Below are 27,261 nucleotides of genomic sequence, written 5' to 3'. Positions count from 1 at the left end.
TTTAATTATCTTAATTTTTTTTTTGTCTTTACGTAATGTAAATGGTACTTTATAAAATGAATTATTTTTTTTTGAACTATAATGTTAATAACTAATTTTTTTAATGAATGTAATTTAGTTTTTTCTCTTTATATTTCAATCCGAAGGGAGTAGTGTTAGAAGATGAATGGGTATAAGTTGGTAAGCTGGAAGGGACATTATTCTTTTGTAATCGCTAAGAATTCGAAGGATGATTTGGCTAATTTTTTTAGCTTATTTTTAAAATAATGTTTTTTTAAAATAAAATAAGTAGTCTTATGATTTTTTATGTGTTTGTCAAAATTATTTTTACTTAAAATAATTATTTTTTTTTACTTTTTTAAGAAATTAATTCTATATGTTTCTTAAAAAAATCTTATAAAAAAGCGTTTATTTTAATTTAAAAAAACTCACCCATTATCATTATACTCGTTAAGTGTGTTAATGGAAGACTTATGTAATAATTATATGTTGCTCTAGTATAAATAGATTACTAATCCATTTAGCTTGTGTCCCAAATGAATAGAATCTCCTCTTGTCTATTTTTATAACAATAATAAGACGTTGTGATAGAGCTGATGGAATCAGTATGAAGAAGGGTTGGAACCGTACCCTTAAATTTGAGGAAGCGTGTGATTCACTGTTTAATTTTGGATTGCCATCGCTAGCTCTTAAACGTGCCTGTGCCTTGTAGTTGTGAGCGTGGCATTAGCATTTGCATGTACCCATTATTGAAGCAAGCGCAAGGTCCTTATTCTTCTCTTTCATATTGCTCTCTTCTCCTAAACCACTGTTTATCTAAAAAATCGCTTAACTTTGTCAAAATCGTGCATGCCCACTTCCTCAAATTGGGTCTTAACACCTACACATACTTGGGCAATCGCTGTCTCGACCTTTACTCTGAGTTCGGCCACCTTAACGATGCACCGAAGGTGTTTGATGATATTTCCCATAAGAATTCCACGTCTTGGAACATTTGCTTGAAAGGGTTGCTCAAAAGTGGCCAGTTTGGCAAGGCCTGCCACTTGTTTGATGCAATGCCTGTTAGAGATGTCGTTACTTGGAACTCCATGATTTCGGGTTATGCTTCTTGTGGGTATTTTAGTCATGCCTTGGAGCTTTTTGTTGAAATGCAAGGCACTGGTGTAAGGCCAAGTGGGTTCACTTTCTCCATTTTGATGTCACTCGTGTCAAGTCCCTCTCATGCTAAGCAGATTCACTCTAGGATGATCAGAAGTGGGGTGGATTTGGATAATGTAGTGCTTGGGAATTCGTTGATAACTATGTATGGGAGGCTTGGTCTTGTTGAATATTCTTTTGGTGTGATTATGACTATGAAGCAGTTTGATGTCATATCTTGGAACTCTTTGATCTGGGCTTGTCATAGAGCTGGACACCATGAGTTGGCTTTGGAGCAGTTCTATTGGATGAGAGGTGCTGAGTTTTTACCTGATCAATTTACGTGTTCAGTGTTGATGAGTGTCTGTTCTAACTTGCGAGACTTGGACAAGGGTAAGCAGGTTTTTGCCTTTTGTTTCAAGATGGGATTTGTTTATAATAGCATTGTATCCAGTGCTGCTATTGACCTCTTTTCCAAATGCAACAGATTGGAGGATTCTGTGCGGCTCTTTAAGGAACAAGATCAATGGGATTCAGCTCTATGCAATTCCATGATTTCAAGCTATGCTAGACATTATTTAGGGGAAGATACCTTGCAACTTTTTGTGCTGACCTTGAGAAAGAATATCAGGCCAACAGAATACATGGTTAGCTCTCTCCTGAGTTCTGTTTCGATATTCTTACCTGTTGAAGTGGGTAATCAAATCCATTCTTTGGTTCCTAAATTGGGTTTTGAGTCAGATGCAGTTGTTGCTAATTCCCTTGTCCATATGTATGCTAAATTTGGATTTATTAATGATGCCTTGAATATCTTCAATGAAATGAAAATAAAAGATTTGGTATCATGGAACACTATAATGATGGGATTGACTTACTATGGCAGAGTGTCTTTGACCATGGACCTCTTTAGGGAATTATTGACTAGAGAAGGCATGCTACCAGATCGAATAACACTTACTGCGGTTCTACTAGCATGCAACTATGGGTTATTGGTTGATGAAGGAATTGAAATATTTTCCTCAATGGAGATGGAATTCAGAGTAAAACCAGGAGAAGAACATTATGCATGTGTTGTGGAGATGTTGTGTAAAGCTGGTAAGCTCAAAGAAGCCATTGATATCATAGAAACGATGCCATATAGAACTACCTCTGACATTTGGAGGTCAATTTTTTCTGCATGTGCAATTTATGGAGACTTGCAAATTATAGAAGGGGTGGCGAAGAAAATAATGGATATGGAATCACTGACATCCTTACCGTACTTGGTGTTGGCTCAAGCATATCAAATGAGGGGTAGATGGGATTCCATGGTTCGAATGAGGAAGGCTGCAGAAAATAGAGGTTCTAAAGAGTTCATTGGACACAGTTGGATTGGAATAAAAAATAATGTGTACACTTTTGCGTCAAATCAATTACAGCATTATGGTGGCAAGGATCTTTATCTGGTGTTGAATTTACTGGTCTGGGAGATGGAGACTGAAGGTTATGTCTAAAAATTGTATAGGCCAAAATAGAGAGGAAAGAAAGATGTAGCAGTTGGGAAGGAATGTGAATGTTGAATTGAATTGAAGTGAGTTATAAACTAGACTGATAGTGCTAGGGGAGGGTGGAAGGAGGCAGAAAAGTATATAACAAAGTACAAATTGTATCAATTCTTTATATTAGTTCTCATAGGAAATTATTTGATAGTATCTACTATCTACCCTGAAAGAAATTATTAATGACACGATACTCTTCATTGTTGATCCATCTCAGAATAGGTATAGTTCAATATAATGGAATGTTGACTCGGTTTAAAGTAGATCAACAATAAATGATAGAATTTCACATCGCTTATGAAATAAATAAATGATATATTAAGGATTAAATAATGTTTTTTTTTATCATAGGATTAAATAATGACTATTCAATTATTAAGAAAATATTACAAATTCCGGATTTTTTGTCTCCATGCATTCACCTCTCTGTCTCACGCCTTCGTTCATCACAGATTTTGGCTCATACAGAAATATGATTTGGAGCATAATATTAGGGGCTCATGGATTTTAACAATGTTCTCACATTTGGTATGCATGTGGTTTTTACACCAGGCATATGTTGCTCAAGTGATTGTGAGTTCTAGGCGGCCATATTCCGCACAGCATCACTAAATCTATTTACCTTGACTTCTTTTGATAAATCATAATAAGAGTCTTGTTTAAAATAGTCTCATCAAGTTTTCCTTACCTTACCTAGAGCAAAGAAGTTCGACCTGATTACAATTTGAGGCATTAATTTTATGTACCATAAGAATAACCTTTCTACTGGGACTATGCTACATTTTCCTTTGACATATACATCCGTTAGATAAAAACAGAACCAACGCTACAGCATACATCCCATAATTGAGGGAAGAGGCAAAACTACTTTTGACAAATCCATCAAATAAATCCATTTACCTTGACTTTTGAGTTTTGATGATCCACAAATAGAACAGTCTTGTTCAATATAGTCCATCATGTTTCGCTTGCTTAGAAAAAGAACTTCAACCTGAGTAATGTTTAAACCATCAATTTTATGTACCATAAGAGTCACCTTTCTTGTGGGACTATCTTATGTTTCCCCATCGCATACATCTCCATTAGATGATAGCAGAACCAATGTAACAATATGCTTCATTGTTTCCTATAACCAAGGGCAAAGGCAAAACTACTTTTGACAAATCTATCTAATGAACACACTTACATTGACTTCTTTGATAAACCATAAACGATCATGTTGCTGTAGTCCCATCAAGTTTCCCTTGCTTATAAGAAAGAACCTTAACCTAGTTATAATTTAAACTGTTAATTTTACACATCAAAAGATAAATGTCGCCTTATAGTGTGACTATATTATGTTTCTCCATCGCACATATCTCAGATAAAAGAACGAACCAATGTTCCAATCTCCTTCTCAGTTCTCACAATCAAGGGCAAAAGGAAGGCTACTTTAGTTTTAGGGTAGCCAAACTACAAGATAAATGAAAGTCCAAAAGAATGAGGGCATATTTAGGGGTGTTTGCATGCTGGTTTGAATTGGTTTTTGAGCTAAAGACCCATCCAGATCAAGATATTAAAACAACTTGTGATTTGATTTGGATAGATTTTTTTATATAAAAAAATGATTCAATTCAATCCGATAAAATGTGGTTTGAATTGAAATGGATGATTTGATTTTCACCAACAATGTTTTTTAACATTTTAATTTCTTATTACTAGGTATCAATAGCTTCAAAATTGAACATTATTTTTAAACTAAGCTAACTATCTTTAAGTATTCTAAAAACTTATTTAAAAATAAAGAGTATAGAAGATGAAAAAGAAGCATGTCAGTCATTTGATTAATTTTCCTACAACATAGTTTCTTTTTTTCTAAGATAAGAACATATACATTCAAAATCAAAGCTTAAGATCGAGAACAAAGTATATATAATTTTGCTACATTGGTTGAATACGTGAAAAAAAAAACATAATAAAAATAATAATCTATATGTATTAAAAAAAATATAGGTTCGGTTTTGCAAAGATAATGTCATTTTATGTTTTTTTCCTAGGAAGGCTCTGGTACATTGTATTGGTTGCAAAGAGTGATAATCATGTTTTGAATAACCCGCCATTAAGGGTCAATCCGGAAGGTGGCAACTCAATTTTTTGGTATCTTTTCCATATTAAATTGTGTGTATAATCTATAAAGTTTTGTAATAACTATGAATGGAACTCTTTGGTAACAGAAGGATGGAACAACCGCTTTCATGCAAGACTGATATAGGTGGCATTCAACTTCTCACCATCTACGATTTCAATTACAAGTCCACAACAAATTAATAAAACCAATTTAATAGGGATGATAAAGAGCAAAGCTAGTGCATGTTTTTTCAGAGGACATGTTTATCTGATCATATCTCATAAAATTAGTATAACGCAAAATGGTAACCATTGGAAGGAAATGGAATCAGACCATTTTCAGATTCATCCCTTGATAACAACGTTCCATCTGACAACCCTGTGCTCTATAGCACTCAAAAGATCATGGGAAAATAGTCCACTTGACAAGCTCTTATCTTGTGCATAAAATTACATCCAAATTGTGTCACCAATAAATCATCAATTTAGTTTACTGTTGTTGGATATTTTTTTCTTTTTATTTAGTGCATTTTACATTTATTTTTTTACTCATCTTTTTAATAATGAATTATGATTTATTTTCCTTCATTCCAAAGTCTTAATTGTTCGGTACCAAAAAAAAAGAGTCTTAATTGTTGTTGTAATCATAGCGATGGAGATTTTTAAAATTTTGATAAATGAGACAGGTAAACGTGACTAACCTAGACGTTAAACCCAATTATTATGCAATTGGGTGACATCTCAAATCTTGACATTTCATCTACAATTATGGTTGCCATATCACAATTCGAAACAATCTAACTGAAAAGTAATTGTACCAAATATATAGTCCTGTTATATATATATATATATATATATATATTATGTCCTGTGAATTATCATGGATTGGTTGGACACAAAACTTACTATTTTTTACATCTCATTTTTACTTCTTCTCTCCCTGTGAATTACTTTTTCACTTTCTGATTTGTTTTTTTTAAATCATGTATAAGCACGAGTCCACATTAGTTTGAAATAAATATTAATCAGTTTGATAGATTCAACAGTAACACCCATTTCACACACCATGTACTCTCACTTTCATTAATACAGATGAACCCACAACAAAAACACAAAAGAGAGATGTGATTAATCCAATCCAAAATCTGAACACGTTAGAAGGTACAAATTTTACACAAAAACAAAACTCCACATAATTTGGAACTCAACATTATCAATAGATGCCGGGTCAAGATGTTAATCCTGTTTCAGTGTTTTCTCATAGGGCTCCTCGATCGACTTAGATGCCCACGTGGATGAGGACATGAGAGGGGCCCACTCAAACCACAAGCTCTCACACAAGATAAGGTTCTCTCTCACAGTCTCACCCTTCCAGCCAAAGTGTTCTAAAAACAAAAACACAGATAATGTTTTTTAAAAATAATTTCACACAAATGACAACTCATTGTCAGGCAATCTTTTTCGTTTGATTTTAGAGAAAAAAAAATAGTCTTTTTTATTAAAAAAAAACAAACAGGTCCATATTTTCTGATAGGAATAACAAATTGTTATAAGTTTTAAAGGAAAAAAAAAAACCCATTTGATTCAATCATGATTTTCTTGATTCATTCAATCAATTTTATTTAAAATTTAAATCCGATCCAATGCAATTTAAAATGATTTACACTAAATCCATTTTCAGTTTTAGTCTTACTTTTATCTTTTCTTTGAAGAAAATATTAAATAAATAATTAAATATGTAATAAATATTATAAAAAAAACAATGAAAATATCAAATATTTCATCTATAAACTGTTATACAAAGTTTGGTAATTACGTACTCAAATGTTTATTTAAACATTATCTTTAATTAAATATTTTTAAAATAAATATAAATTGATATACAAATATATAAATTCAATCGATGAATTTGGAACACCACAGATCACTTCTGCACCATGGCCTTTTCGATGATGCGGTGTAATTATCTAGACAAGGAACTTTATAAATGAAAGAAATTGAATTTTGTACAATTTAATACATTACAAGTTACATGAATTTATAGAATCCATTCAAAAGCCAAAATTAAAAGTATCCAACAGCACATAGCTACCCAAAAAGGTTTAGATAGTATCTAAGATATAACCTTCTAAAAGCCGTTAGCTGATCACTGGATTATATGGTTATAATAAATAATAAATGTTACAGTACTTCATTGGCCCTGATGTAAAATAACAGTGAACAGTAATCTTACTATACACATGCATACAAACTGGTCTAAGATTTTGCATAAGAATAATCCTTCCATCTAGTGACTCCAGATCTAAATGTTCTCCGCAACACATCAATCCGTTCAGTCAAGATAGAATCTTTTAGATTTTCCATTTCAGCGTGTTCCTTTTCCATCAACAGCTCCAGATTGTCAAAATGTTTAACCTTGCGTAGCATTTTCTCAATCTAGTTAACAAATAAGCAAAGAAAAAATAGTTAATCCCTAAAATGCATACCTGAACCAGAGTAATTTGGCTAGAGCTAGGAGTTGAAGATTTAAAAATCATGAACTAGGAACCTGTGCTTCAATTATAGTTGCTACTAAATGTTCAATCTCTCTGTCTTCCTGATCTGCCAACAATTTTGCTCGTGCAGCAGCAGCTCCAAGAGCAGTTGCAGTGGCAGCTCTTACACGCAGTGTCAAAGGTATTTCTGCAAGGGCAAGCTCAGATTAAAGGCGACATGCAGCAATACTCCATACGCAATGTTTATCCACAAATATATATTAACAAACGACACCCAAATATATATTTATTAGTGCAGTCCTTTTACCTATTCCCTTTTTCTCAATAGTTTTCCCCTTCATCCTCAAGTTTTATAGTTCATTTTAAGTAAGCAATCCTTGCCCTAAACTGGATTGCTCAAAAAATCAAATAGGAAGTGATTCCTATCTGGAAATAGGGAGACAATTTTGTTAATGAAAAACTGGAAAGAGATAAAAAAAATAAAAAAAAAAGAGCAGAATGCTCCCAAGCTATGAAGGATCTCTCATAGCTCAGGCTTAGTGAAGAAACACAAAAAAAGCATCAAAATCCCACATAACTCACTCTTTCCCTTTTACATCAGATTCACCTTCTCCATCCTCTAACTAACTCTCAACATCACATAATACTCCTTACTAACTCACTTGGTGCTTTCTAACCAGTTTTTGTTGCCTTAGGCCTATGCAAATACACTTGCAAAAAACCTTGGTTTTGGCTTAGCTATTTGAGGAACGTAACTTCTAGGAGCTCAATCCCATAAAAAATCCCTAAAATGCACCATCACAAGGTACTGGGTCAAACATTCATCTAACAAGGAACATGAACTCACCACTGAGTAATCATTGCCGTCCATAAGATGGTTTCCTAATTTAATAATGTCCACCTAATTAAACAACCTAAGTTTACTGACAAATTAAACTAGTATTGTAAGTATTGAGAAGTGTAACATGCAAAACAGCAGAAGTTATGAAGAAAAATGATGGACAAGTATCACCATCATCATCGTTATTTATATAACTTGCATTTGAAGGAGCCAATAATTTTTTTCTTCATGTATCTAGGAAACTAGACAAGTTTTGGGGAATGCAAATTTACTCAAAAGTTATAGGATTTGTCAAAAAGAATATCATCTTAATGTACACATACAATAGAAAATACCTGATAGAGAGGACCTCTCCATCTCTAAACCTTCTTCACCCTCAAGAGCTCTGTCACAGATAATAACAAGTATTAGAACTGTATAAAGTGAAGCCTCAATTTAAGATTAAGTTACTATACAGCAAAATCTGATTAATGAAAACAATAGGTTTAGGGATAACCTTGCTGAATAATCCTCTTCAACATCAAATATCTCCCTTGGACACAAATCCTCATCACAAAGAGCTGAAACAGCTGCATCAGCTGCAGCAGCTGTGATATGAGGGTCAACCACATTAGAGATCAGTCCCACCTAATTCAAAACACCATAACCCTTGGTCATACCGAAGGAGGTGAAAGCAAATAACTGATTCACACACACACACCTTTATTTCCAAAAAAAAAGGACAAAAACCAACCAAAATGTAGATATCATAATGAATGAGGTCCAAATGACATCAATATTCACATGTTCTTTTGTGTTATTTTCCCTGCCCAATCAATATATACTAGAGATGTAACAGCCAAAGAAGCATCTGCACAGTGTGCACAGGCATGAGCCTTTCACAAAATATAGATATGTTATACCTAAGATAACTCTACAGAATGTCAGCAAAAAGGGAAATGCAGCCAGATTTGGAAAATTATAACTTATAATCATAACAAAGGAAAGAAAATTCAAGATTATCTCTTACCTGATTCATTAGCAAACTGCTGGAATCTGAAAGGGCAGCAACACGCTGTCTTTTTGAAGGACTTTCCTTCACTGCATCTCCGTTCTGCTCATTTTCATTTGTAAGCTCAGGAGTCTGGTCCTTTGTCTTTGAAATTTCTTGGTTGTCAGATGAAGATGATTGAACTTGTTTGGCATTGTTCATGATGCCATTAGCACCGTTAATGTTAACATTTTTGTGAGTAGGGCCCAACATGAGCTCCCCAAAGGGCAGCTCAATGAGTTTCGAGATACAATCAAGTTTGGTCTTGGTTTGAACACTTTGAGCAACAAGCTCCCAATCATCCCCATGCTTCAAAACAGATTCTAAAAGGAGAAGAGTTTCAGCCTCAGTCCAGACAGTGTCATGTTTGACACTATTTTCACTTGACTCACTAAATACAAAATCCTCTGCGGACCTTTTCTCCCCATAATTCCCACTTTTGAAACAATTTGCACAAATAATAAAATTATCCTGCCATGGTACATAAAAATGGAATAACTAACAATGGTACTAGTTCAGAAATACCAGCAAAACACCAGATAGATAGATCAATGAAATGGGATATGATAACACTTGCTCTCAAAAAGCAGAAAAAAACGAGACAAATCACCAATATAAATTTAACTTCAAACATGTCCTGTGACCATAGGGGCATTAAATGAAATCAATCAACCAATCAACTACATTTTTTAGCAGATGAATATAATATATATGTGTTGCAAAATAATGTCAAAGATATAGCTTTACTAATTGTATTAGGATATATATGTAAATAACCTAGTCAGTTACTTAGACATCCTGACTGTCCTAATGGCCTACATAAGCTCTACTTGTAACCTTTTTTCATTTGAGTAATGATTAAAACAAAACTCCACTTTCTGTTCTCAGATTCTCTCAATTTCATTGCTCTTAGAAACTCTTTCAAATTGTAATTAGGAGGGAATAATAAGAGTGAAATTGGTTTACAAATATAGCCCGAGTCAGAAAAAAATTCTCCTCAATTCAGAGTATGTGAAATGAAGAATTATCCTGCAATCCTCCAAATCCCTCCCATATTCACTTCTATGAGCATTAAGTTCATCATCTTCATCCCCCTTCCAACCCCTATTATACAAGCCAAGTAATGTGATAACAAAAAAAAAAACAACCTGTGTACATCGGTAATGTCCAGAACCACATTGGTGAGCGCAGAGGCCACAGTTGCCCTCTTTCTGCCTAATCAAATCACCATAAACATCAGAGTAAGAGGCCAGAGGCGGCAATTTGAGAGAAGCCCCAGTGGCATTGGCGGCACTCTTCCCATTGCGAGGCAGCAGCATAGGCTTCAAGGAATTGGGCGTGGCGGCGACTCGAATCCCACTGGGGGCGCCTTCTTCGAAGCGAACCTTGCAATGGTCCTCCTCCACATCCTCTGCGGTGCCGTAGTTGATCAAGGCCCAATGCTCCAAGAAGAGGAAGACCTTGTGAAGAAACGTCACGTCTCCCACGAGCGACTTTCGAACCTCGCTGAATGTGAGCCTTCTGGAGGGCTCTTCTCTGTACTTGTTGATGATGAAGTCTCGGTACTCTTTGTATATCTTCGGGCTTCGCGATATCGAGCTTCCGTCGAAGTATTCCTTGAATGCTGCTCTCTCCGTTTCGTGAATTTCTTCCCACGCGAACCATCCTGCCAAAAACCACGCCGCTTAGATTCCTTCAAACTAAATTAGGGTTCAGAGAATGCTTGCTTACTTACTTGAAGAGCTTGGGATGGTATAGAGTTCCAGTTCCGAATCTGAATCCGCCTGTGAGTTAGGGTCTTTCGCTACTTCCATGCCGCTCTTTCCTCACCGGGGACAAGACTAGGTTTTGTTCCGAATGAAAAAGATAACTGGAAAAGTTTTCTTTTTTTCTTCTTCTTCTTATTGGGCCATCTCACTCAGCCTGGCCCGTTAGACTATTTCCAACCTCTATTTTGCTACGTTCACGCCCTATAATTCTTTCTGTAATAAGTATCCTTGAGACAATCTTAGTCTTAAGTTGGGTAAGATTACTATGCGTGTTAAAATTCCTCTTTCAACATTTAACTTGAATTCAAAACTATTAGTTAAGTTAGAATACCTTACATCATTTAATCTACACATTCAATGCTTATTTATTAAGATAAATTTTTACGTTTGTTGTGACCATAATTAATACAGTAAGTCACCTTTTATGAAGTCAATTGTAGCAAGGATCAATATAAAAAAATCTATTCTTTTAGAACGACTCTAGTCACAATTCATGAGTAATCTAAAAAAAAATTATAAAATGATAAACTTGAATTAACTTTTGGTTCCTATAATTTTATGATGGTATATTTTTTATCCTTTAAAAATATTTATTGTATAGTATGTCTTTGACATTTTTAAAATTTAGTAATTAAGGTTTATCATTAGTTTGCAAGCAAACTTTTTAACATAGATTGATATCATGACATCTAAGTAATGATGTGACATTAAATGTATGATAATGTATTCATGTGACAATAAGAATCGAAATTTGTATCATCTATAAGTATTTGTGTTGGATTATCATAATATGGGATTATCATGTTATACCTTGACTTCTTTTGATAAATCATGATAAGAATCTTGTTTAAAATAGTCTCATCAAGTTTTTCCTTACCTTACCTAGAGCAAAGAAGCTCGACCTGATTAAAATTTGAGGCATTAATTTTATGTACCATAAGAGTTACCAACGTTGCAGCATTAATTTTATCTTCAAAGTTCGACCTGATTACATTTTCCTTTAACACATACATCCATTAGATAAAAACAAAACCAACGTTACAGCATACTTCCCATAATTGAGGGAAGAAGCAAAACTACTTTTAACAAATCCATTTACCTTGACTTTTGAGTTTTGATGATCCACAAACAGAACAATCTTGTTTAATATAGTCCATCATGTTTCGCTTGCTTAGAAAAAGAACTTCAACCTGAATAATGTTTAAACCATCAATTTTATGCACCATAAGAGCCACCTTTCTATTGGGATTATCTTATGTTTCCCCATCGCATACATCTCCATTAGATGATAGCAGGACCAATGTAACAATATGCTTCATTGTTTCCTACAACCAAGGGCTAAGACAAAACTACATTTTGACAAATCTATCATATAAATCCATTTACATTGACTTCTTTAATAAACCACAAACCATCATCTTAGTATAATCTCATTAAATTTCTGTTACTTATAAGAAAAAACATCAACCTAATTATAATTTAAATCATTCATTTTACATATAAATGTCATATAAGTATATGTGTTGAATAAGTATATGTGTTGGATTATCATGTTAGTGTGTAGTGTCACATCATTACTTAAATGTTATATCAATCATTTTTGTTAAAAAAATGATAAAAAACTTATTTTTAAAGACTAAAATTGCTAAAGTTTAAAAATATAAAGGATTAAATTTGAAATATATTTTTTTAAGGAATCAAAAAGTATACAATTATCAAACTATAAAGATTAAAGGTGAATTTAACCTAAACTATAATATAATAAATAATTTGGCATTCTTTTAAGATAATAGTTAGGCATTTTAGAAAGCTAAAAAGGAAAAAAAAATAAATTATAATGTTAGGTCAACGCCAACCTTGTCCTAATTCCATTCTTTATCCCATGCTAGTCTCGTGCATTCATAGAAAATTCACATTATTTTAACTATATAAAAATTTATCCAATAATAATAAAATATTAGAAAAAAAAATTTGCCAATCAATTATTTAGCTTTTCCTCTAAATAATAGCTTTGAAGATAACAATAATCTTGAATCCCACGTGGTCCCACGCAAGGATAACATCTTCAAATGTTTTTATTTAAAAATTTCAGCCACCTACATCTCATGCACATGCCAATCCCCCCAAGAAAGACAATAACTAGGTGTGGTGTGATGAGTGGAGCTTGGACACCATTATAACTCTTTCCTTCTTTAGTCCATTTTAGCAATTAAGCTTCCGTTTGCTAGTAGCTATCTCTAGCTTCTAGTTCTAGCCCCTTCCTTTGTGAACTTTTTTTGTTTATCCAGAAGAATATGACATCCTGGTTATTGGGAAGGTCTAGTAGGATCTTAATTCATCAACAACAACAGCTTCACAAGGGACCATTTCTTAACTATAATAGCTCTTGTTCCTCTTTTCGATCAACTGAGCCATTTAGGTGCCGTGATGCATTACCGGGTAAGAACTCGTCACCTACCCTTTTCCGCTTTTGGCGTCATGAATCAACCAAAGCTGAGGCACAATTGGAATTGGAGCAAGATGTCACCGAGGATGACCCTAATCAGGTACGTAATTACTATTAGTGAACCCAATCATTTTTTTCTAGAGACAATTCTGTCTAAGACACGGTTTAATGCACTTCACTTTAAGTGGCAATATAAACCTTGATTCACTATGTTAATGTTGTAGGATAAATCTATTCTACTAGACCCACTTCACTCGGTGGCGTTAATTAAACTAGACTTTAATTAACAAGTTATCATTAGAAGTTGGTTAAGAGTCTGTGAGACCTTTAAATTGATGGATCAGTTCTTTAATTTCTTTCGTTATTTATTTGGGGGGCTTAGTGAAATTTTAAGTTCCTTAATAATTCGCGATTTTTTTCTCTTCAAATGATACTCTTAAAAGAAATATTTTTATATGTTTTTTAATTACAATATTTTCGTTCCAAACCTACGATAGAAAAGTCATCTTAGTTGAATTAAAGTTTGTAGCCTTTAAGTTTGAGTTAAACTTTTTTTATTTGTTATTCAACGGGCCTAAATCTCGAAGGAAAGAACTACTAGGAAAATAAACGTGAGAAAATAAAAGTGAAAACTATATGTTCCAAAATATTGAACGGCTAATTATGAAATACAGATCTGTGATCACAACTTGTTTGTATTTTTTCTCTCCTTAAAATCTTTATTTGATTTCTTGTCTACCCAGTCCACAGTAACTGCAAGTACGGACATGAGTAATATTACTTTTATTCAATTTAATTTTTTGATTCACACACACACACACAATCATAATATAATTTTTTATAGTTAGTATAAATTTATTTTACATTATAAATTAGAGTGAACTTTTCATTTTTTAATTAAATATTTTTATATTTTTCTCTCTATTTTGAATGTGTATTTTACATATTTTTCATGTTACTAACTAAAAAAATTCTCTCTCAATAATTTCAAACTACAATATTTATCTTTATATGTATCCTTGTTTTTTTTATCAGCTTAACGAATACAGTAAAAAAAAGAGTTTAATGAACATGTGTAACTAAAAAATTATACCGTCAATAAATTAAAAATTATCTTTAATTTAATTTTAAAGATAATTATTATAAAATCAGTAAATTATTATATAAAATAATTTATGGTTAGATAATAATATAAAAATTACGCTTGTTATATCTATTATTTATTTATTCTTATTTAAATATGAGTGTACAGTCTACACGAATCACAATTCACAGCCCATCATGAAGAAAAAAAGTTTACACAAATTAGTAAATTACATGCTTGTACACAGACTATTAATTTCTGCATTTTTTCTGAAATGTTTTTTAATCTTTTAGAATGATTATTTCTGAAGGCAAAAAGGGAATATATTCCAAAATATAAAATTACATTCGAGAAGGAAAAAAGAAATGCAGGAAGCAACACAGCGCAGATTCGTTTCGGAAGTTTTTATTATAGTTTTTTTGTTACATCTTTCCTTTCCTTATTCAACTAAAAAAGAAATATAAACCCCCATTAATTAATTAATATATCATTTCACTGCCATTTCTTTCTGCAAATTTTGAAAGCAACGCATCATTATTATTATTATTGATTGACAAAGCAACGCGTTATTTTAATCCAAACATAACACGTGATAAAAATTAAATTTTTGTCTTAAAGTATTATATTGAAAGGTTCACACGTGATAATGCCTACTCCAAGGTATTGTCCATTCACAAATCACTTTCTTTTTTTAGATTTAAACTAATTCTTTAATATTACAAATTAATTAATAAAAATACTAAGTTAGAATTTTAAATTATTTTGGTCTAACTTCCTTTTACCGGATGCAGCCTGACTGGCGAAAGTAGGAGTGATCTAAAACCTTGCAAATTCACAAACTAAACAATCCAAATTTTTAACTTTATTTTTCTTCAATTTATTTAAACGTCATTTATAATGAATATTTATTTATTTAAATAAATATTAATATAAATTAATTACATTTTTTTAATTTTATATAAATAAGTAAAAACATGTGAATGGTCGGAATAGTTTGAAGTGTACCTAACTAAATAGGCATACATAACTAAAAAACTAAGGTTGAATTAGCAACGTGCTAGTTTGAGGTATACCTATCTATATGCGATGTGTATTTGACTTAGACCCGCATTGTGACATCTCCGATAATATGGATGTTTTATATTTTTCTATTTTTCATTTCCATTCATATAAATCAACTAAAGAAAATAGTAATACTTATCTATTAACTTAATTTAAAATATTCCATAATCTTAACCCACTAAATCTTAATGATAAATATACAGCGAGTACTTGTTTCAGAAACTAAAATATTCCAATGTTGTTGTCACCTTATTCCCCGAGATTAATTATTTAATTATGCCTCTCACTGTGTCAGATAATTGATTTTCCTGGAGGGAAAGTTGGATTTACTTCTGAAATGAGATTCATTTCTGAGTCTCCTCAGAAAAGGGTGCCCTGTTATCGTGTTCTTGATGGCAATGGTGAGATCCTTAAATACAGCGACTATGTACAGGTATCTCAGTTCAGCTATGTCAGTAACCAAAACTTGACTTTAGCACTGTGATAGAGTAATGCATTAATATTATATTTTTCTACAATACTTTATAAATAATGTATATTGTGTATGATACTCTAAAAGAGAAAAAAAGCGCTATAAAGTGACATAATCATCCAATCACAAATTCTTAAGTTTATTGACTTTTATAATAATTATTATAAAAGCCATACAAATAATAATTAATAATTAAATAATAATATAGAATTATTTTACATACATAGTCATTAAATTCATTTTTACAACATAAAATTATTTGACAATTTTATTTTACAAGTAAGAAAGATTAGTAAAAAGATTTTATGCAAGAATTTAGAATAATTTTTGGCAATACAATGCATGAAACACATCACATGGGGACTTTATTAGTTTATTACTTATCATTGGCTTGGCATTTGCATAACTGATTGTTGAATAATGTGTGGACGATCATTGAACAGGTTGGCAAGGAAATGGGTGTGAAGATGTATTCTGACATGGTCACTCTTCAAACTATGGACAGCATATTCTATGAAGTGCAGAGGCAAGGTAGAATTTCCTTCTACCTCACCCAAATGGGGGAAGAAGCAGTTAACATTGCATCTGCTGCTGCACTTTCTCCTGATGACATCATATTGCCTCAGGTTTGCCTACAATAGCGCCTGGTCATGCATGTTCAACTCTTATTATTATTATTATTATTATTATTATTATTATTATTATTATTATTCTGCTATTGTGGATCTCTAATGAGAAAACAGGAAAACTGAAAATCCAAAATATTTCAGCTTCAAGTATCCTAACTTTTCTTCACTAATAAATAAGTGAGCAAAATGAAAAACTGGCACGGACTTAATGAGAAGCAGCAGTCAGGGTGACTTTTTCTTATTCTTATATAAGTGGACAACAACTTAAATATGCCCCCAACAACTTAATGAAAAAATAAGGAAAAGTTACTACAAAGTCACTGAAACCATTTCCATTTTAAACACACTAGTTGAATTTTATTGAAAATTACAATGTGAGTCTTTCTTCTCATTTACTGAGCTCAACTTATGATCATGTAATTTTCATTAATAGGAAATGTGCTACAAAGAACATGTCACTAGGGAGAAATTATTATATAATTTAAAACTGTCACATCTCTATGGTTCTGAGTTCTGACTGATTTTTATGACACAAAACCCAGTTTTATAATTTATCAATTGTGTCATGTGGAAACGGATCATGTAATTATTTAGTTGTTAGCATCCACAAATGAACAAATCTATCTCCAGCTGATACATGTTTGTTGATAATGAGAATGTGCATCATCATGTTTTCACTGGCAGTACCGAGAGCCTGGAGTTCTATTGTGGCGTGGTTTTACACTGCAGCAATTTGTTCATCAGTGCTTTGGAAACACACATGATTTTGGAAAAGGCAGGCAGATGCCTATACATTATGGTTCTAACAAGCACAATTACTTCACAGTGTCATCCCCCATTGCGTAAGACATATTCACCATAGTCTAAAACATGTTTCAATCATTACAATTAATAATTAAATTGTTAATTGGTGACTTACTCTCTGAACAAGTTAATGTTGTTTGGCAATAAATTCAGAACACAACTTCCTCAAGCTGTGGGGGCTGCTTATTCCCTTAAAATGGATGGGAAAAGTGCATGTGCAGTCACTTTTTGTGGGGATGGTGCCACCAGTGAGGTTAGTGGTGATAAACTATCTCTCTCAATTAACTAGTATAAAATGGAACACCACCATGCTGATTGCTATTATCTGACAACATCAAACATTGCAGGGAGATTTTCATGCTGCTATGAATTTTGCAGCAGTCATGGAGGCCCCTGTTGTTTTTATCTGTCGTAATAATGGATGGGCCATCAGTACACCTGTAGAAGACCAATTTCGAAGTACTCTTTCATTTCATTGTTTTTTGTCACACTCTTTTTGTTAAAAATTATTTTACTCCCTCCATACCCGTTTCGGTATCTGATTAAGCTTTAGACCTTATTTGGATAAACTTCTCAGTAAGTACTTATGAGTTAAAATTAGCTTGTTAGTTGAAGACAAAGAAATTTAATTCATTTTACCTTATTATTTTTTTCTCCTATAAATATTTATTGAGAAATTCATCTAGTGTACTCTTTATTTGATCAAATATATAAAGTTCAAGTCTATCAGAAGCATAGAAAGCATATGTTAATTTTTTCCTGTTTGGATAGGCGATGGTATTGTAGTTAAAGGTAAAGCTTATGGCATCTGGAGTATCAGAGTAGATGGAAATGATGCTCTTGCTGTTTATAGTGCAGTACACACTGCTAGAGAAATCGCTATAAGAGAAAAAAGGCCTGTTTTAATTGAGGTGCATTGAGCTTCCTTCATGCTAAGATGATCATTGTTTGATACCACATCATTTTAGTGTTCAGCAATCTTATGCTAATTGTTACGTAACTTTCAGGCTCTCACTTATAGAGTAGGACATCACTCTACATCTGATGATTCAACTAAGTACCGGGGAACCGGTGAGATTGAATATTGGAAGACGGCAAGGAATCCTGTGAATCGATTCAAAAGATGGGTAGAAAGGAATGATTGGTGGAGTGACAAGGATGAATTGGAGCTTAGAAGCAGTGTTAGGAAGCAGGTAAATTTTATTTTGCATATTGCATTTAATCCACCTTTGTACACACATGACACACCAACTTGTTCAGTTGTTCTGACATTTTGTTTTCGGATTTATGTTTCTTTTCTACAGTTAATGCATGCGATTCAGGTGGCAGAGAAAGCACAAAAACCTCCACTTGAGGACTTATTTAGTGATGTCTATGATCAATTGCCATCAAACCTTCAGGAGCAAGAGAGACTACTTAGAAAGACCATCCAGAAGCATCCCAAAGACTACCCTTCTGATGTTCCTTTGTAGATATTCCCAATTCAAACAAGGAATTGTATTAAATCTAACAGTCAAAATATAAAATAAAGGGATTGGATGCCCTGTCCTTATCTTTTATTTTGATGCTTCTTATGATATTTTCCATTAAATTAGTTCCACAATAATCTTACCTAAAAGTAACATTTCAATATAACATTTAGCCCTTGGAATCAAGTTTGAAACGAAAGCACTTGAAACAAGATAAGTTCACAGATCAATAAAAAAATGCACATACGATTGCCATTAAAGATAAACTTATCATTCATCAAGAAGCCGATAAACTTGGTTAGTACACTGTACACGCACAGATTAGTCATTTTGGTTCCATAAAAAAGATTGGCTATACGATGAGATGTATTTGTTTTCAAATGGAACCTCGACAAGTGTATTAGGTGATTTCAAATACTAGTTAAAATGGTAAGGGATCCAATGTCACTTTTAGAATGAAGGGTGGTGTTGCGCATCTGACGGGGTAAAGGCCGGCACAATTTCACAAACACAATTGTAATAAAATTTATATAAATGATGAGTATAGAAATTAAACTCCAAGAATAATCCAAATATCTATGTGCTCAATTTAGGCACCCTGGCCTTTGAAGATGCACAAAATAGTGCTCCATAGTTTGTGTTGCCTATAAATATAAAAATGCAACTATTGTATCATGGCCTATCATTGCAGAATATTGCTCAAACGGATAAAGCTAATAATTTTTGTTTGTTTGATACTCCTTCAAGTTTGTTGTTTTTCTGACAGGAATGATTGTTGAGTGGGTCAACGCTAAGAAGGGTTGAGGGAAAATAGAATAGTTTAAATAAAGCTGAGAAATGACAGATTCAAATAATAATTTACAAGTTAAGAAAGAAGAGAATCCAGAATCTTGAAAAAGCATGTCCGAGCAAATAGTAACCAAAAGCTGTCTTCAAGTTTCTGGTACTCTTCCCCTGTTGGCACTGTCCAAGGTGGCATAGTATCCTTCTATTCATGTTCTCTCTCCGAATATCCTCAAGAATATTATCTCGGTATTGTCCCAACCCTCACATTGAGAGAAAGAAGACTAATGTTGTTGCTGTTTTGGACTAGACAAGGGAAGTGCATGCTTCTGTCCTTGATTCATTGGACCATCGTTTCTCACTCTTCATTGCAACACTTTTCACGTCATTATGTGCATTTCTGTATAACCCCATTTCATGTCAACGTTTGTTCAAGGTTTAACATCATCATCACAGCGCTGCTTGGAGAATAGAATAATTAATATTCGAGTATGAGTATGGATAGCCCTCCAGCTTCTGCATCTTACGTAGTGGTTGCATGTGATGCCACTAGGAATCGCACTGAACACGAGATCAAACTCGTTGTTGATCATGTTCAGGAAAGGCATGTCTTTCTCCCTTCTGGTGACAAGTTGCTTGTGCTATCTATCTTGCATAATTAAGGTGTCTCACCCTAGTGAGTGTTATTGTGCTACCTTGTTTTACTTATTCTATTAAATGTTGATCTGCATCAGCATCAGTTTCTGTATAGATGGAAAGTTATAGTGATATAGATATATAAATTGTTCTATCAAATGTTGCATGACTATCTTGTTCCTCCTTACCAGACATTAGCATGTCCCGAGTCTTTTGCTGGAACCAACTTTCGTGCAATGGAGGATGAAGTCAAGAAGAAAGTTGATGCATATGCAACTAAGCTTTTGCCAAGTTATGAAAATTTTGAAAGTGAAGGGGTACATTATTTAAGTTCTAGAGACCTTTGCAATTACTCCTAGCAAATGCATGCCTATTAATTGGGTATAAATACGTACTATTTGGGTATGCATCAGATGTAGTTCCTCAATTTTTTTAATAAATAAAAACATTATCCTTTGACTCTATGTTCTCGACCTCTCAATTTGTCACTGTGAGTGTTGAGTTTAACTCATTCCAATTCTGTTATTGTGAATCATCTGAAGATGAATGAGATTTATTTTAAGGGATTAACTTTAATGAAATTGCTAATCTTTCTTTTGATGAACTATATATGAATTTAGAGGCAAGTTTGATGAACAAAGAAATTATTAGATTAAAAATGTTAAAGTGTGATATCATAATTATGTTTAGGTGTTATAATATTTATTGTTGAAGTCAAGGGGATCTAACTCAGTTGCTAGTTGGTTGAGTAGATTGTGCACAAATTATTATAAATACTGTCATTGTTTTTTATTCCTATCAATTAAAAAAAATGATTGCTGAACATCTACTCATTATAACTTTTATTACAATCTTTTTGTCATGTCGAAGATTTTTTTTAATAGTTATATTTAATTGTGTGTTTTTATCATTTATACAATTTACTCATGTTTATATATAATTCTGTAATTTATTTATGTATATTTTTTAAAATGTACGTATCCATATTCTCAATTTTTTAAAAATCCCGTTACCTATATCTGGTACCGATTAAGTATTCCGTATCTATGCAATGTAGGTGGTTGTAAATACTACATAACCTTAGAGAGAATGTTTTCAAGGGCTATTATATTTTCTAAGTAATAGTTATGTTCATGTGAAGGTTATTATCGAAGTTAAAGTCACCGCGGGATTTCCAATTAAACAGGTTGTTTTACAAGAGGTTACAAAATATAATGCATCTTAGGTAATACTTGACAGGCATTACTATCTCTCCGCTTGTGAATAACCATATTATTTCTTGCATGTGACACATGATTAGTTTCCATTAGTTAGTCCTCTAATGAGGATATTACCAAATAAATTTGTCTTATCCTAATGTGTCAATAGGCATATCTAGTAGTGGATATATGAAACTTTGTTTCAATTTTGTTTTCCAAATAATAAAATTTCATTTTTCTTTGTTTCCTATTTATTTTCTTCTTATGGTTTTCAACTTTATTGGGTAAATTTGAACAGACATCTTCGGCGAGACATGAGGTACCACCTTAATAAGATGCCATGCAAGATTGCATTGGTTAAATATGACTTGTCTCTGGATATCTGGAGATCTCATTATGTACATGAGACAAAGATCACAGAAACAAAATGCGTATATTCTTTGCCAAAGTTTGTGTCGCTAGCAGATTGTCATAGTGTTGAAGACATTGAGGATTCTATTATCTCTTGCAAAAGTTATCCCCATTCTATATTTTCTTGTGATAGCTCTAGTACGATTAGGAGCTACACAAAGCAGTCATCATATGGTAACAGGTCACGGGAGAACAGTTCCTTATCAGATTTTGGATCTTCTTCTAAGCAAGATAGATCAGGTCAGCAAGCCTGTTTAAATATTTTTTAATCATGTACTTAATTACACTTCAGCCTGTCTTATAAGTCTTAGGATTTCTGCATGCAAGCTTTTCTTGTAGCGGTATTGAATCATTGTGTTTGGAAATGAACATGTATCACTGGCTTGTCTGGAAAATATAAGCATATAATTTATTTTCGAAACTGTTTTTTATGCATGATTCTTATTCCTTCTTGTGGAGTATTATAATATGTTATTTGGTTGATTGGGAGGTGTCGAATGGAATATAGATTCCATTCTATTGCTGAGAAATGGGTAGAATGATAAATAATCAATTAATTGCATTTCATTCCATCTCATAACTCCTAAATTGGAGAAAGAAAAACAGAAATATCAGTAAGAAATTGAGATTTTTCTGGCTGTCATATTAAATGTCTCTTCAGTTTCTAGTTTCTTGTAAAGTTGGTTAAAAGCTGCTTTAGTTTAGGAATAGCTAATTGTGGGGTAATAATGCTTACTTTTGCAGCTTAGTCGTGATGTCTTTTGCATTTATGCTCAGTTCGATTGTTTGATCTTGAATCTTGATGTTTCATTTCCATTGTCTGATGTTTCAGTCTGATAGTCTAATCTAATGTGTCAGTTCGATAGTATGATGTCCAGTGGTCCAATAGTCTGAAGTTTAGTCCTATAATTATGTTTGGTCTTTTAACAGAATCAAAGGGAAAGTAGTGTTGATTTGAAACAAGCAATTGGACACACTTCTTATTCATAGAATGCCTTTTCCTTTCTGTGTTTCTTTTGTACATACTAGAGACTGTAAAGGCATATTCATTAAGCATTTGGATTGGTGGAAACAGGAAACTAACTCAAATGTTTGATGCATTTTGAAGTTGAAAATTGTAAAGCAATCCATCTATGGTCCAATGATTGGCGGGAACTGCAGTTTTCCCTCATTATGTATTCAAGTTAGTTCTTTGTAATAAATAAGAGTTTTAGCTGTCATGCAGGCATAAGCATCAAAGGAGAATGTAGGCTAATTACTTCTCAGATTGACCAAAAACAAAATCAAAGTGGCTTTCTGCCAAAACATTCAGATGCTCCGCTTCTTTGTACTGGCTGTGGTACAAGATTGTCTATCAAGGAGTCAATGAGGTTCAGCTATTCTGACATTCAAAGTGCAACAAATGATTTTTCAAAGGATAAATTATTAGGTGAAGGTGGATATGGTCACGTATATAACGGTGTTCTTAAAGATGGACAGCAAATTGCCGCAAAGGTAAGGAAAGAAGAAAGTTCACACGGGCCGGGTTTTCTGAATTTCATTCTGAGGTGTATGTCTTAAGTTTTTCTCGACACAAGAACATAGTGATGCTGTTGGGTTACTGTTGCAAAGAAAAGAAAAACATCCTGATTTATGAATATATTTGCAACAAGTCTCTCCATTGGCATTTATTTGGTAGGTTGCCTTTAGTTTATTTCTAACATATCTTATGCTTCAAGTCTCAAAAATTACATTTTATATCCACTAAAGTTTATTTTTTGTGAATATGGGAAAACATTCTTGTAGAAAATAATGAAGCTGTTCTTGAGTGGCACCAAAGGTATGCCATCGCCATTGGGACTGCAAAGGGATTGCGTTTTCTACATGAGGAATGTCGTGGTGGTCCTATTATTCATCGGGACATGCGACCAAGCAATAGACTTCTCACCCATGATTTTGTTCCCATGGTAAGGTAGCACAAGTTAAGGTTCATGGATAGTGTATAAAACAGTTTTGGTTAGATAACATTCACATTACTCGGCCTATGTTTGGTTTACAATTACAAAAGTATTTTTGCCAATTTCACTACAAAATTGCACGCGTCAATAGATACATGAATTAAGTGTGTGTTCGGTTTATCCATTGAAAGACCCCTAACACTGTTGAATTAAAAGTTATGAATTCCTATTATCATAAAATATGCATAAGAATATTTGTTCGTTCAACGTTAACCCAAACACACCCTAAGAATAAAAAAAAATTATTACTTCTGAGGTAAAAATACTTTTGAACTCTCCCAATTTTAATCTAAACATGTAATCAGTATTCCCATCTTTTATCATCTTTCTGAGAGGCTTCTTCTTGTATTCACATTCCCTTATCATCTTTCTGAGAGGCATCTTCTTGTATTCACTTCCCTTTACACATGCAACTCATGTACCCATTTGATGACAAATAGGGAATGTGCGCTTTCAATTAAGTGGTGTGTTACAAATGCAGCTAGGTGACTTTGGCCTTGCCAAATGGAAGACTGGTGATGATACTCTACAAACAAGGATAATGGGCACATTAGGGTGAGGATTTGTTCAAGATTGTTATTACTAACTAGCCAGATCATATAATTTTGGAATTCCAAACTTAAAAGTATAGCTAAAATAAACAATTTTTGTTTTTGTAATATTGACTTATTGTAAATACCTTGCTCCTGAGTATGCTGAAGACGGAATTGTTTCTGTGGGAACAGATGTGTATTCTTATGGCATTATTCTATTGATATCAGGGCGCCAGGTTGGCAATTCCAAAAATCCAGAACAACAACAATCTCTCCGACTATGGGTATCTTCAATTGTTTATGTCTTTAGATATTTTCAAAACTCTTCCATGTCCATAGAAATTAAGAAAAAATTATTATTATTATTATTATTATTATTATTATTATTATTGACCTTGATAAATAATGTTACATGTGGAAACATTTAGGCTGAGCCTATGATAGAGAAGTTGGCTTTACATGAACTGATTGACACTCGTCTAGGGGAATCATATGACACGTATGAACTCTACCTCATGGCTAAAGACGCATACTTCTGTGTGCAAAGGAAACCTGAGATGCGTCCTTCAATGGGAGAGGTATATAGTTTATTGGACCTTTTACTTTTACTTCATTTTTATTTGGCTAAAATTTAAGTTTCATTTTTTTGTGTTTTAAATTTTAAATAATAGACAAATTAATCCTTTAAAATGTTTTTAGCAATGTTAATTTTAGATGCACATGATAAACACTCGTGTGACGTAACATTTTTCAAAGTTTATCACGTGTTAACTAAGTTGATCAAATTAACTAATGTGATAAACTAACATAACCAACTTGGTCCAACATACTCTAGGAAACACTCTAAACAAAATAAAATGCAATTTTTTTTAAATTTAAGGAATCAAATAAGATATCAAAATTAAATTTTTTATGCTGACAAATATCTTGCATTCCTTTCTGTCTAGTTACTGCAAATTACAGTTAATAGCTTGTTCTCCAGGTTGTGCGACTTTTTGAGTGAGAAAGTAGCCACTTCCACTCCTTGTACCTAATTACAATTTATAACGGTTAAGGTTGCATCGGCTCACTATGTGTGTTGTAGTAATTTTCTTCATTGTGTGCGTGCCCTTTCTGCTTTGGTTTCTCCCATCTTTTTTTGTGCTTGGGAGATTATATAGTTTGTATAAAAGGATGGCTTACTGCACGTCGGTTGGTTCTTACAAATGCCTTTTATGTTATCGTGATGGAATGGATACGAATTACGTACTCGTGCTTCTTTTCCTTCAATGAAAAAATGACACCCCGGTGGAAAAAAATAGTAAATAAAAGAGAACATTCTTTCAACAACTAACGTGTCATTTTTTATATTGATAGATATATAGGAGAAGATAGTATGGTAGTTTTCTATCCCACACCTTATATACCAAGAAATTAAACTCTTCTTATCCAATGAATTGGCAGTTGACAGCATACACACTAAAAGTGGAGTCGTGTATGGAAGATCGGAGTTTGATTTTTGAAAAGAAATAATTTGTTATTAAATTTTAAATAAAAAATTAATCTCATAATCAATCAGAGATTAATGCCTGTGAAAATATCTTATAGTTTCATTGGAGAGGGAAAGAAAAATTCCTCCATTACAGTAGTTATAAAAAATACTTTCCACCGGGGTGACCGTGAAATTACAAGTAATAATATTATAAGTAAATTCTATGGAGACATAATTAAATATGACCTCTCAAGGGCACATACATTTTGAAATGTATGTTAGTGTATCAGAATTTAATTTAACATTTCGTGCAATATAAATTTCAAAAAAATTAAAAATTTATTATTTTAGGAGTTGTACCCTTTATAGAATATATAGAACTAATAGTAAGGTATGTGCTTTCTATATATGTGTTCTTTTATTAAAGAATAAGATAACTGTTATTCTTTCAAAAGTTTAATTTTTATATACTATTATAGAAAAGTTTATACTTTTAATTAGAAAGTATATTAGGCATAACTTTTTAACTAAGTAGTAGTATTTGTTATAAAAATTAATAAATTTAGCATACATCACAATATATTCTTTATACATTTGAATGATAATACAAAATCTCTTTTTATGTTGTTAGTAGATTATGTAAATTTAAATTATTCTTTTAATTAAAGTCATATTTTAAGCTACAAATACCATCCTAATGCACTTAATTAAATTGAGTTTTACAGGTACTTTGGTTCAATTGTGCGAATTTCTTTTCGGCAAAGCATCCTCTGCCGGGTAGCACCCAGCCTCTAGCTTGGAATGGCAGAATTTTTTGGATTTTGGAGAGTGTTGGCTACTTGGCTTAGTGGAAGTTGCAAATAAGTGTCAAAGTTGACTCAAAAGTTACCAACATTTGGGAATATTTTGTGGATTCCATTATGTACATTGATGGAATTGCTTTCACGGAACATCATCTATTTGGATTGGTGCCGTAAGATGCAACTGTAGAAAGTTGAATTAAGTACCCCAACTATGACTCTTTTGAGGAGCCCCCAACAAGGGGGACAAAACACAAACACTGCCTTGACTTGTGTGTGTATAAAGCCATCTCTGTAATTAGCCACTATTTACTTTTTAACCAAGACTTTTATTAGACACCTGCCTTATTTTTCTCTTATTAAATTGTTCTTTTTTGAGGTAAAATAATACTTTGGGTTGCAACTACATTTCCACTTTAAGAGTCGAACACTAATTTGCTTAATGGATTCAAAATGTGAAATCACTTGTATCAATAATTTGTTTGAAAAATTATAAAGTTAATTTAATAATTAAAAGAAAAATGAGAGACGAAAAAGTAATAGATTTGA

The 27,261-nt window shown here is 32.8% G+C and overlaps 3 protein-coding genes and 1 pseudogene across 3 annotated transcripts; 3 read left to right on the top strand and 1 right to left on the bottom strand.

Moving 5' to 3' along the window:
* The first annotated feature begins 523 nt into the window (after positions 1-523).
* Positions 524-2,964, top strand: LOC114410366 (pentatricopeptide repeat-containing protein At1g43980, mitochondrial-like). Its single transcript, XM_028374287.1, has one exon. It carries the CDS (start codon positions 738-740, stop codon positions 2,628-2,630), a length of 1,893 nt encoding a protein of 630 aa, XP_028230088.1. The 5' UTR covers positions 524-737; the 3' UTR covers positions 2,631-2,964.
* A 3,797-nt stretch (positions 2,965-6,761) lies between these two features.
* On the bottom strand, positions 6,762-11,025 carry LOC114410365 (SWI/SNF complex subunit SWI3A-like). The gene is made up of 7 exons (XM_028374286.1): positions 10,883-11,025; positions 10,296-10,813; positions 9,127-9,618; positions 8,614-8,744; positions 8,453-8,502; positions 7,330-7,463; positions 6,762-7,217 (listed from the first exon to the last, which is right to left on the bottom strand). The coding sequence occupies exons 1-7, from the start codon at positions 10,959-10,961 to the stop codon at positions 7,038-7,040; spliced, it is 1,584 nt and encodes a 527-aa protein (XP_028230087.1). The 5' UTR covers positions 10,962-11,025; the 3' UTR covers positions 6,762-7,037.
* Positions 11,026-13,027: 2,002 nt separating this feature from the next.
* LOC114410364 (2-oxoisovalerate dehydrogenase subunit alpha 2, mitochondrial-like) lies at positions 13,028-18,976 on the top strand. The gene is made up of 9 exons (XM_028374285.1): positions 13,028-13,462; positions 15,804-15,941; positions 16,424-16,606; positions 17,294-17,451; positions 17,567-17,666; positions 17,761-17,872; positions 18,185-18,324; positions 18,421-18,606; positions 18,718-18,976. Exons 1-9 carry the CDS (start codon positions 13,211-13,213, stop codon positions 18,883-18,885), a joined length of 1,437 nt encoding a protein of 478 aa, XP_028230086.1. The 5' UTR covers positions 13,028-13,210; the 3' UTR covers positions 18,886-18,976.
* A 2,316-nt stretch (positions 18,977-21,292) lies between these two features.
* Positions 21,293-27,047, top strand: LOC114410362 (annotated as a pseudogene).
* Positions 27,048-27,261: the final 214 nt, after the last annotated feature.

This window comes from Glycine soja, chromosome 4 (genome assembly GCF_004193775.1).
Source record: "Glycine soja cultivar W05 chromosome 4, ASM419377v2, whole genome shotgun sequence".
Taxonomy (NCBI): domain Eukaryota; kingdom Viridiplantae; phylum Streptophyta; class Magnoliopsida; order Fabales; family Fabaceae; genus Glycine; species Glycine soja.
This window is presented reverse-complemented; position numbering and strand designations above follow the sequence as displayed.